The sequence below is a fragment of the Cyprinus carpio genome, unplaced genomic scaffold (genome assembly GCF_018340385.1).
Source record: "Cyprinus carpio isolate SPL01 unplaced genomic scaffold, ASM1834038v1 S000006449, whole genome shotgun sequence".
In the NCBI taxonomy this organism is placed as follows: domain Eukaryota; kingdom Metazoa; phylum Chordata; class Actinopteri; order Cypriniformes; family Cyprinidae; genus Cyprinus; species Cyprinus carpio.
This window is the reverse complement of record NW_024879132.1, coordinates 130190-142942: the sequence shown is the minus strand read 5'-3', so window position 1 is coordinate 142942 and position 12753 is coordinate 130190. Positions and strand designations below refer to the sequence as shown.

The 12753-nt window shown below is 34.6% G+C and overlaps 1 protein-coding gene across 1 annotated transcript in view; it reads right to left on the bottom strand.

The window, feature by feature from the left end:
* mppe1 (metallophosphoesterase 1) overlaps positions 1–12753 on the bottom strand; it is a gene marked incomplete at its 5' end in the record, with an annotated part of 136974 nt that overhangs the window by 24235 nt on the left and 99986 nt on the right. Inside the window, 3 exons of the mRNA XM_042754073.1 lie at positions 10583–10723; positions 10892–11014; positions 11183–11251. Coding sequence (XP_042610007.1) covers positions 10583–10723; positions 10892–11014; positions 11183–11251 — 333 coding nt within the window. The remainder of the gene's footprint in view (positions 1–10582; positions 10724–10891; positions 11015–11182; positions 11252–12753) is intronic.

Below are 12753 nucleotides of genomic sequence, written 5' to 3'. Positions count from 1 at the left end.
ATATGTTTGTAATTAAAAAGTGCATGTTACGCTACATAATCATTAGAACATTTTGCAAATGTGTCTGGCTTGCCACTAATGACAGGTGTTAGCTTGGAATAGCAAAAGGTCATTAATTGACAGAAAAGGCGATGAAAAGTCCTTTGGTGTGGCTCAAATAAAAAAAAAAAAAAAACTCCTCCAGTGTGACACCTGTACGGTCACACCACAGGACAAAGTTTTCTTTTAAAACTCATTTTAAAAGAATAATATTTGTTTAACTCCTTTTTATACTTTTTGGATAATTTGTTCAGTGTCCTTAAATGCAATAATTACATGTCATTAAATTAAGCCCTAACATTCAAAAAAAAAAAAAAAAAAAAAAAAAATATGAATCTATAGAATATATGAAAATTTCACTTTTTAATAAAAAAAGTTACAAAAAAATGAACTTTTTCATGATATTCACATTTCTTCAAGATGCACCTTACACACACACACACACACACACACACACACACACACACACACACACACATTATATTACACACACACTTTATTATTATTATACATACATATATGAGGTTCGAAAAGCCAACAATACAAATCTTAAACTATAAAGTGCCACTTTGTCCCCACTTTATGTGCAGGCCTGGCATTTTGCACTGGGCTATAGAACTACAAAATGAATTTAAATTAGCAATATCATAAATTGAAAATGACATTTGAATTGTTTATGTAGGTGATGCTAATTCTATCCACCAAGCAAATTGTATGTGAATGTGTTGGACTTATGGATCATGTTGATAGGGAAATAACAAGAAGAACAAAGTGCAGTAAACTGTAAAAACTTGTGTGCACTACAAACCAGTACGTCATAATTAAGACAATACATTAAAAATAAACATGGTAAGCTAAACAAGTTCGCAAACAGTAAAACAGCAAAACAAGCTGTTTTGTTTGTACAGCTAATATAGCGGAATGACACCGAACGCCAGGAAACATTAAATTTACAAAATGGCCGCGCCCCTCGTACAGAAACAAAACAAATAAGGGGGCATATGTTTATTCATATGTTTATTTATGTAACGTAAGCGTGTGACTTTAATGCGTGACGTGCTTCATGGGCGGGCGCTGGGCTCGGACCGGATATAAAGTTGCCATGGAACCGGAGGGCACCACTGCAAATGTCACGAGTTGCCCGTTTCTTCTCCGCGTGATTTTCACTGTTTTCAGGGGAGTTTAGTCCATAAAAATCACACACCCAAATATTACTCATAACTGTGTGGACAACTTCTCTTACTTGTATTGACTCGCTTCTGTTGTTTTATTTACTTATAGGAATGGTTTAATGTCTTCGAAAAAGTCCGTTAGCATTTCTACCGTTTTCAGACGACGTATCGTCAGGTGTGATAACTCTATTGTGCTCTTATTTATGAAAGTTTGGGCTTTTAATCAAATCTTTATCTGTAGATGATAGCTTTTGACTGTTTTGTTCGGTAATCTTTCAATGGATGATTGGAAATTGCTTAATTTATTATTTAACCTTAACATTTACACTTTACTGTTTATCGATGACCGTCCGTTATCAAGGAGCGGCGAAAATTGGCTGAAAAACTAGAGTTGTTTTGATCTTTTATGGTTAAACATAAAACTGTTCTGCGATTTCAAGCGTGACACAATAATCCTTCTACAACAGAAGGGAGGTCCAAGATTTCAATATTTCTGAAGGGAGCTGCTGACAGAGATGTAGGAAGCGCTGAAAACGGTTAAGTAACCTAATATGCATTTTTTCACAACATATGTCACAATGAAAAACTGTTATTTTATTTATTTATTTTTGCATTTCACCTGCTATAGCTTGTTTCCATCTAATAAACCTGGAACTGCAGACTAAATATTGTTGGCTCTGTGTCAAATTGCTGTGTTTGTTCCTAGATTCTTCAGTGCTGATGGCCTGCTGCATCCAGCAGAGTCAGAGTGAACCTACTGTAAGACAACATCTCCAAGATGCTATGACCACAAGACTAGTACAGTAAGTCAAACTCAAATATACCAGTACACTAGTGTTCAAAAGCTTGAAGTTGATACAATTGTAATAATTATCTTCTGCTCACCTCTGTAGTAATTATTTGATTAAAAATATGTAAAAAGAGTATATTGTGAAATATTATTACAATTTAAAATAGCTGTTTCTCATGTGAATACCATTATAAAGTAATTATTCCTGTGATGTGCAGCTGTATTTTCAGCATCATTCCTCAATCTTCCGTGTCACATGGATCCCTCAGAAATGCTGATTTGCTGCTCAAGAAACTTATTACCAGCATCGAAACAGTTGTGCCTGCTGCATTTTGTGTTGTGAGATAAACCGCGTGAGAGCCAGAGTTTTTATTTTTCAGGATTCACAGATGAATACAAAGTTCAAAAGACCTGCATTTATTTGAAACAGATGATTTTGAAACAATTTGATGCATGTAACACTAACATTCAAATGTTTGGAGTCTATGTAACAACGAATCCAAAAAAAAAAAAAAATTCAGCACGTCTGTATTTTAACATTGATCTGTCACTGAAGAAATGTTTCTTGAGCAGTAAATCATCATATTAGAATGATTTCTGAATATCATGTGACACTGAAGACTGGAGTAATGATGCTGAAAATTCAGCTTTGATCAAAGGAATAAATGAGTTGTTTTGAATTGTAATAGTCACAGTGTTACTATTTTACTGTAATTTGATTCAATAAATGGAGCCGTGGTGAGCATAAGAGATTTTCTTATAAAGGCATAAAATATCTACAGACCCCAAACTCTTGAATGGTTGTGTAAATTCAGTTTATGATGGTTCCTCCCAGTTAACATTTTTATTCAAATAATTAAATGTTACTCTGGCATATGCAGTCCATTCTATAGAGACTGGAATCTGTTCCCAAAAACAGACAACAAAATAATATGTTTATTAAGGGATCTAGAAAAATTATTTCAGTTTAAAACCTACTAGATTAAAAATAGTACTCAATGTACTCTCCATGGATGAAAATAGTAAAAAGTGCACATTGCCTGAAATGATGAACAGCAGCTATTGCTAATCTTTCTCCCTTTGCCTTCCTGTTTCTGCAAATGTCCATCCCAGGGTTATTAGAAACTGCACAGCACAGGACTTGCAGGACTTGTGAGGACTTCAGATGATACCAGTACTCAAAGACCTTAGATGATGGCAACTATAGATGGGACATACCAACTACCGCCACTGCAAAAAAAGGTAATGTTAATTTGAAAGAGCTGTGTCACAGTATCAAGGGCTCCCCTTATCAGTTCTGCTTTCAGTACTGGAGAGTAAAAAGATACATTTTTTATGTTTGATGTTTTTTGTTGGATGTTTTTATTAGTACATATACCTTTATCTATGCACATTTATATCTCCCCAACAGATTTCTAATTTGAAAGAAGTTTATAATGCATGTTCGCTACTCCCAATTCAGAAGACTGAATAAGCCCTGTGTATCTGAAATGATTATCATACTCACTCCTCTCATGCCGCGTCTCACAGAGGAGCAAATCATTACAGAAGCCTGTTTCGTAATGCTTGTTGTTTATACTCGGATACTCCAAACCGCAAGACTCTACGAGCACATAATGGCAATATGGGACAAGGCTTGATGCACGGCTGCAGCCTGTGTCAACTCACGCGGTCTTGGTTCTCTGTATTTTAACACAAATGTAAATTCAGTTTAACTGCATTGGCTAATTTCACTTAGAAGAAATGAAACATTCACCACATTTTCCACTTGTTCTTAAAATCCTAAATACTTAAAAAACAATGAATAAATCGTCCCTCAAAACCTTATAATTTATGGAATTGTATTATGGCTTTGTAAGGTAAACTATAACATGGTGTCTGCTGGTATTTTGATTGGATTCTATTGGTGGGATGTAATCTGGCAGATGGGAATAAATAGAACAACAATAATTCATTATTGGAATAATGCCCTAAACCACACTACAAAAAAGTAATTGTGTTTAATGTTTTAATGGAAAACACCATAAGAATTTCTGATGATGGTTTTTCTATTGTTTTTCGTTTTTGTGTTTTCTCAGCAGGGGTAACGACGAACCCATACTGGTGCTGCACCTTACACTATTGTACAATCTTAAGCTAAAGCTTTGACTTTCAAACATCTAAAACACTCACAAAAATCAAATCGCAACGGGACACTATCTGTAAAAAAGAAAATCACAATTAGACTATTCTGCCCCAAATCGCATGTTATGTGGTATAAAGTCATGTGTACATGTTGTCTATTCGATTTACTAACTGCTTGTTTTCATGTTAAAAAACATAAAATAATACTAGCTACTCTAGGCTGTGTTATCTAATTTATATATATATGTATATATATATATATATATATATAATATATATAATATATACATTAATATATATATACATATATATATTATGCATGACGCCACGCAAAATAACAAAAGCAAGAAAAAGGGCCTTCAAACTAGCTGGCTTCTTTTGTTCTTTTGTTCTCTACTCTCGGGGTTTTATTCTTTATTATAGGTAATAAAAATAAAAAAGAAAACTTGCTTTGTGTGTGACTGGTGTTAAGCATAACAGACGTGTTAAATCCACTATATATCGTCACTTGCTCTTATGTAGTATGTATTTGAATTGCTGCCATTGTTCCTCATTTGTCAAGTGGCTGTGGATATTCAAGAGTCTGCTAAATGTTAAATTTCATGTTCCTGCGCGTGTATTTAACATATAATTTATACATATTTATCTGTAATTTTTATTGTTGTAATAATGGAATAAATGTAATTCGTTGTATATCTCTAATTGCCTTGTATTCATGTATGTATATTATTTGGCTAATTTTTAAGAGTTCAAGAAGATCGCGCCGCGGGTTTAGCCTCACACATTGAGTGTTTTCTTTATTCTGGCTGGAATTACATATGCTTTTGTGTCTAGAAAGGGTAAATATTGGGCATATTAACCCAGAAGTCGCACAACTGGGACGGATATGGGCAACATCTCAGAAATGGCGTGGTGAACCCATCTGGGCAGGTGTCGCATGCCATTTGTGAGATGCGGCATGGATATGGTACAGTTTGTGGCTGATTTCTGTCAGGACAAAACCACTGGGCCAGATTTGGCCAGATGTCAGCCCGACTCAGTTGAGTCATCGCCGTCATTCCGCGCGGTATGTGGCCAGAAACCGCACCTCCGCCTCCGGGATAAAGTGAAATTTTATGTTCAGCAATATAGCCTATAAAAAAAAAAATAGCCAATAAATAAATACATAACAATAACAGGAGAGTTTCAAAGGGGATTAGGCTATTGTGTGTGCAAAACTTCTTTTTTCCTACCAAACGCCAAAAAATAATAACATTGTCAGCATTAAAAAGGATATTAATTGCTGCTTTCTTGCTAAAAGCAAATTTTGTTGTTGATGAAAATAACAGTACATTTTTGTCAGTTATTATCTACAGTCGATGAATTTTTACAGATTTCAAAATCAAGTTACAGATGAAGCAAACACTGTTAAAAATTATCTTTGTTTGAATGCAAATTATTGCGACCAGCGATTGCGTTTTTTGTGAAGTGCTGTATCTGTTTAAAATCATGCTTTAACCCGAGAATAATCAGTAAAAGAACAGACAAAAATCCTTGAGAACTAGCCTGTAACATCCCGCTCGACTATCATTGCCATCATTATAATCTTCTAATCGGAGAGATTATGTGTATCAAGCTGTATAGCTAAATATGTTGTATCATGTGAATTCTTGCTAAATATGCCAGTTATATTCGGGGCTGTTGGCATGGATTGTTACTCTGTGATGGAGCGGTGCTGGAGCGAGTAAAAACCACTGATCGCTCCCGACTTTTAAAAAAAATCCGCTCCTCGCTCTGGAGTCATAGAATCACTCCGCTCCGCTTCATACTCTGCCGGACAGCGTGGTCTTCAAGCCGCGCGGGGGAGGGTTGAGCCCAATCAGAACTACAGGAGCCCTGAGTGGAGTGTCGGCGGTTTTATTTTGTTGCATCCATACAATATTTTTTAGAGTGTGAAATATATTGAAGTTTTTCTAAATCCCAAACAGAGTCCAGACATCAGTAAAAGCATCCTGCTTTATGAACATTGTTTTATAGGGTTTTTTTTTTTTTTCAGACGTGACAAAAAACACAAGAGTTTTTATATTTTGTTAGACTTTATGTGATTTAAAATGCACAAACCAGAAGCACAAATATCTGCAGAGAAGGGTGGCCATTCTCAAAACATAAAATATAATTTTTATTTAAATGTTTTCTAATTTTTATCAGTTTTTGTGTTTCAGAGGAAAAATCAGTGTTAAGGCATCTCTCCATTACAGACCATTCTGAAAGAAGAATTTATGCAAACGTGTATAAAATGCTTTAAAAACTTCAACAGAGATGTCTTTGAGGGTATTTAATAGATCTGCCTCCCACGTAAGAGATTTTTTCTAGTTACTAGTCGCTTCATTTGTCATTATTCAACTAATCGCAGGTTTATATATTAAATTTACATCTATAATCCATAATTAAGCCTTAATATATTCCACGCTCAAGCACATGCATTAAGTTTGCCACAAAGCACAGGCAGAAGTAGCCCAATAATTGTGAAAAATAAGGACGACATTTTTAATCATTTATTAATAAACAAATGTTTTCTTGTCGGCTGGCTGCAAGATGAAAATTCAGTGCTGACTCTCTCCACATGGATCGCCTTTAGAGAGAGAAATGCAACCCTCACAGATTACATAATGCTTTTGTTCTGAATTGATTCGTTTAAAAGACATTTCAAACTTTCTATAGATATATTTCTCATGTATGCGAGACACCACAATTTTCAGTTATTTCATTATCAGGAAAAAAAAAATCACGTGACCGAGAGGGCGCCTCCCTGTCATGCATGCGTAATAATTTTCGCACAAACACTTGAATATGAATTATTCACATTTTGCATATGCATTACAAAGCAATTTTTTCATGCAATTATCCTAAATAAAAAACCAAACAAGATTTGTAATGAAGATAAAATATGTAGACAAATAAGAATAAATGCATATACCTTTCCTACACAAATGTGTGTCTTAAAAAATGTAAAATCAATATATTGTTTTCTGTGAGGGAGTAATCAAGATGATTTCCACATAATTTTGAAGCAAAAAATCTTAGGCCTCAAAATCTGTTCTCAAAAGTCTTTTGAACAAATGTTCTCTAGGAGTTTTATTGCCTTATTTCAGTGTCTTCAAAATTTTTGTTTTTCACTGACCACGATAAACGCGTTTTCTCAAAAACACAATCATGTACATACATGCTGCTCACATATTATTGTAGCCCAGTTTGTGCTGATTACAGTGTTATTAGACTTTCACCATTTATATTTTTATAAGCAACTGAAAATAACACAAATATCAGGGCATGTCAAAACTTCTCTAGGCCCCCAAAACACCCTCAGGCCTCAGAGGGTTAAAAAGCTGTTTATATGCATATTACTTAAAACTGGCAAAAACTAGCAGGGTTTGGGACAATTAAAATACCTGTGGTTTGAGTGTATGGCATGCCTTATAGTTTTATTACATGCTAAAATGGTTGCAAGACAACTTATATTTAAACATTGCTATTAATTATTATCATGAGAGAGTAACTGACTCAGTGTAGAGCAGGGGTTTTCAAAGTCTACATTCAAAGGTCCAAATCTGAATTTTCATCACTGTCATAACATACAAAACAGGCATAACAAATAAGCATTATTTTTTGTGAAAAAAATAAAGCATCGATTGCATTTAAAAATACATCAATAACAAGTGCAAAGTGGCAAAACAATTAATTTAAGTGTCAGCAATAGAGGTCGACTGACAAGGGTTTTTCTCGGGCAAATGCAGATATTTAGAATTCAGGGCAGACAAAGGTTGATATATGATGCTGAGGGGAAGAAAACAAAACCAATAATCCACAAGAAGTGGAAATCAAAAAGTCTGTGACGGACAAATCGTTAACGGCTGGTATATGTGGTAATATAGACTAGTACATCATGTAGGACATCCATATGCTCACCTAACATTCATCGACCTCAAATATAGCTTATCATCTGAAATATGTATGTAGTAGCTTTAACTTTACATGGTAGCTTCAATGTAATGTTAGCCTAGAAAAAAAAGTGCACTGTTTATGTGTTTGTGTGGAGTTTGGAAACTATGAACAGTACTTGGCCTACTGCATGACAGATGGAGACGCCAAAGCGCGATGATTTGCTCTTAAAATACTTCATTATTTTTGGTCCAATTCAAATAGAATGCAAATATTCTCAGATTATATAATCCATGTGAAACATGCATACAGGCATCATCTCTTAAACTGAAAACAAAAAGCACCAGTGTAACAATAAATTATTAAAATGTTAATGCAGTGTACTTGCTGTTTTTGTCTAACACATTCATAATTATTATATTTGCTGGTGGGCTGTGGCAAGCCTTTTTTCCAGTGCGTTTGAGCGCTTATTAGGCTATGTAGGCAATTAAAGTCTCATTATCATGATTTTATATGTTTTATTAAATAAAAGTGTGACTACTAGTCGACTAATGCTTTAAAATGAACAACTACTAGTCGACCAATAAAACTTTTGTCAAGGGCAGCCCTAGTGCATGACTGATTAATTGTTTACGAGAAGATTATAAGAGGCTGACAATTAGCTGAATGTTGTTCAGTTGTTTAATTAGTGACACTTAGCCTGCATTTTCAAAAACCTTTATTTAGGAGAACTCTTAGTGGTAAGATGAAATGTTTTGTGAATACGGGCCTAATGCTTCTCAAAGTCCAGACTCCGGTCCGATCCGACCCGGAGGGAATTTCAATCTGGACCCGCCTCCATTTTGTATTTTTTTGTGAAAAAATAAAGCATCCTTTGCATTTAAAATACATCAATAACAAGTGCAATAACAAGTGCATAAAGAACAATTTAAGTGTCAGCAACAGAGGTCGACCGACAAGGGTTATTTTCTCTCAGATATTTAGAATGTTCAAAATTAGGCCTATTCATTCATGTGACACACACACACCTAGTTCCTTTTGATCTAAATAAAAGATGAGAGTTGGGAAATGTTACAGAAATATTAAGGTGGTACTGTTCAGCCTATTATTGTTTTTGTTTTTTTTTACTTCCACTTCACTTTTATCCATAAAACTATTTGCACTGCATTTACCAATGGGACACAGAATATTCATACAATCTTATATCCTAGAAATAATCTGTCAGTGTAGCCTATAGTTCGCTTGCAAGTCGCAGCAACACAAATTATGTTGGTGCCTAGCAACATATTCCTGCTTCAAAAATGTTATGCGTAGTTAACAGTGATTGGTGGTTTCCAGACATATTTTATTAAATAGCAATATTCAGCACCGCACTCTTATTCTGTCTGACAGAATTAAAACTCGTACTGAAGTCGGAGCGAATTGACCAATCAGATGAAGTGGTGTTTCGGCACTGCCCACATAATGCGAATGAAATATCAAAACAATAATCCGATTGAAAAACACACAAACGAAACATGAGAAATCAAGCCAAAATCTCATCTTCCGTTTGTTAAACTAAACAAAAACTTAGCCGTCTTTTCATTTCTAGTTTATCCATTCCAAATAGGAAATAAAATGATCAAAACGTCGCGGACCATAAATGATGTCTTGACTTGTTTTTTCTAAAATTGTGTAACAATATGGTTAATGTTCTTCTTGACTTGTTTTACTGTTTTTCTGGAAAAGGCATTACATTGAATCTACTGCTTTTATGACAGATGTTTTTATTAAAGCGGTGTATAAAAAAAAAAAACTTTAATAAATACCTCCCTTGATCACAGTTATTTTACCAACCAATAGCCTACACCATTTCACATTTTAAAGTTTATTTGGTCAGAAATTCCTTTGGATTGGTGGGCTGGATAAAAAGATGTCCACAGTGATGTCCACTTGTGGTGCAGTGGGGGGTGTATGAACAGTGTCCAGTTGGGTGGGAGGGGTGGTGGGGTTATGGAATTTTTATGATCGGTCACCTATCTAATTTTTGTCATATGGTGGCCCATCAAGTTTCCACATTCTGCATTATTTAAGTAAATTTGTACTTTACACACTGATTTGATATGACTACTGGATATGCATAAACTGAACTGAGTTGACTGAACTAATTCCAAATCATGTAAATTAAAGTAATGGTTCGTTTAATGTTACATAATGTTTAATGCTTTCTGGAAGTACTCCCTGCGTTTCTTTTGTAAATAATACAATTGTCTGTTTGTTAAATGCATTTAGCAGGGTTGGGTCTTGATCTGATCATATAATCACAATAATTGATGTTTATTGGCTGCTACCATAAAGGTCATATGGATTTCTTTAATACTTTATGTTTCTTTGTCTTTCTTGAAGCTTGAAAGCTTCTTGTCATTAAATGAAAAAAAAAAAAAAAAAAAAAAGTGCAATGTGATCATTTTACAAAAACTTCTCCGTTATGCTGTTCCATGGAAGACAGTAAGTGCTCTGAAACGGCATGAGGGGTAAACAAAACTTGGGCTTTAATTACCAGGATGAAGCTCGGGTTGTTGCGGTTTCTCCAGCTGAAGGATGGGATACTGATCTCAGGATAGAGGTTTTCATGCAGTACCTCACAGCCATGGTGAGTGTGGCCACTGAGAATTAGGGCGGGCTTGAACCACCACAAGAGCTGTTATTGAGAAGATTATTGGCTTTTAATGTTCATTATATATAATGATCTTGATTTTGAAACAGATTCATTGTGTAGTGTAGCCAGGTGTAAGGCCAAAATGTAGAACATTACTTTTAAAAAGTAACATGCATGTGTTTGTGTTTTTTACTGAGCATCTTGTTTTACCTTTTTGGAGGCATTCTTAGATATAACATCATAACGCTCCTGAAATAGCTGGTATCGTTCATCCAGAGGTGCTGCATCTATACCTGTACACATGGCATCACTCACTCTATACAGAGGGTAATGCTGGAATCAACAATACCATTATTATAGTGAAGAAAATAGTACTGAAATTTCTAAAGCAATGCATTTATAAGAAATACCATATAATACTGCCTTTACTTCAACTACATGTGCATGACAAAATGCATTTAGTTACCCTGATAGATACTGAAAAAACACACAAAGTCTCACCTGTAGTAGAACAGGTGCTGTTGAGGCAAAACTCTCTGTGTTCTTGCACTGGTCATAATGCTGTTCACTCTAACAAAATAAAAAGAGTTAAATGTAAACAATATCAACCACAATGGATTCAGTTAATGCATGCATCAATGCCATTAAAATTAAAAAAGGTCAAGATTTTAATAATAATTAAAGCTGCAAGCAGCGATGAAAGGGCCCTCACACCCGGCCATAGGAGAACAGCAAACGTTGGGTCATATGCTTATATAATGGTAAAAAATGTATGCCAAATTTCCTGCTGCCCTACAGGTGGTGCCATGATTATAAATGAATATTGGCATGTAGATTTACACTGCGTATAACCGCATATAAAACATTATTAAACTAAAGTTTTATCTGTTAACATTAGTTAATGCAATGTGAATTAACAAACATTTTGATTAACTAACATCAACAACCGTTAATAAATGCTCTAAAAACATTGTTCATTGATAGTTTTTGTTAGTTAATTTATTTACTAATGTTAACAAATGAGACTGTTTTAGTGTTATCAAAACCTTTAATGATTTATAAGCATTTTTTTTAATGATTTTATTGATCTATAAGCATTTGTGAAATATTTTTGCCTGCATTACAGCTTAGTCTTAATCTGTGAGCTGAATTGTTTTACTGTGACTTTTAAACAAATTTTAAACAATCAAAAGTGTTTAAACAGACCTCTCTCTCTCTCTCTCACCCCACCCACATTTAGCACACACACTCACCGACCCCCTCACTCAAGACACACACACACACACACACACACACACACTCACCCACCCCCTCCCCTTCCTCACATATATTGTAAAGTTGTGAACTATGCATATTTCCATATTTCCAAAATCCATTCGCAGTTTAAGTTCCTCAGTGTTTTGGCATCATATATACAAAGTTTGGTGTGTATAGTTTAATTCTCCTCTGAGGAGTATGCATTAATTCACAGCTATATTTTTTCCAAAAATCCATATTCAAACCAAAATAGCCGACTTCCTGTTGGTCTAGAGCTAATGACTGTAAATTAGAAAGTTGTCTGGCTTGATAAGAGGCAGTATATGTACCGAAGTTTGCGTCTGTAGCTAAAACTAAACCTAACTTTGCAATTTCTGTATTGCACTAGTTTTGAATATTTCCCTCATGGGGATATATATATATATATATATATATATATATATATATATATATATATATATAAAGTTAAACCTCTTTTTTGGCTCATTTTATCAGTAAAAATAAAATATGCCTAATAATTCTGCACACCTGAATATAAGGAGCTTTTTTCATCCAGCCTTCATGGTCAATTACGTATATATCACACTCGTTGCCTCCTCTAGTGCAGCTCAACCAAGTCTCGTCCCATTCGTCGATATTTGTGATATCACAAATCCCAGAAAAAATGTGTTGTAGTCCAAACAAGTTTTTCGTTGTAGTTTTTGAAAAGTGACTTTTGTTAAATAAAATATCTCCTTTTAGATTGGACTGAGCTTTGTAACTTTGCAGATCTTTTTATATGCTGAAACAGCAACATTACAGACTAACTAAAAGTT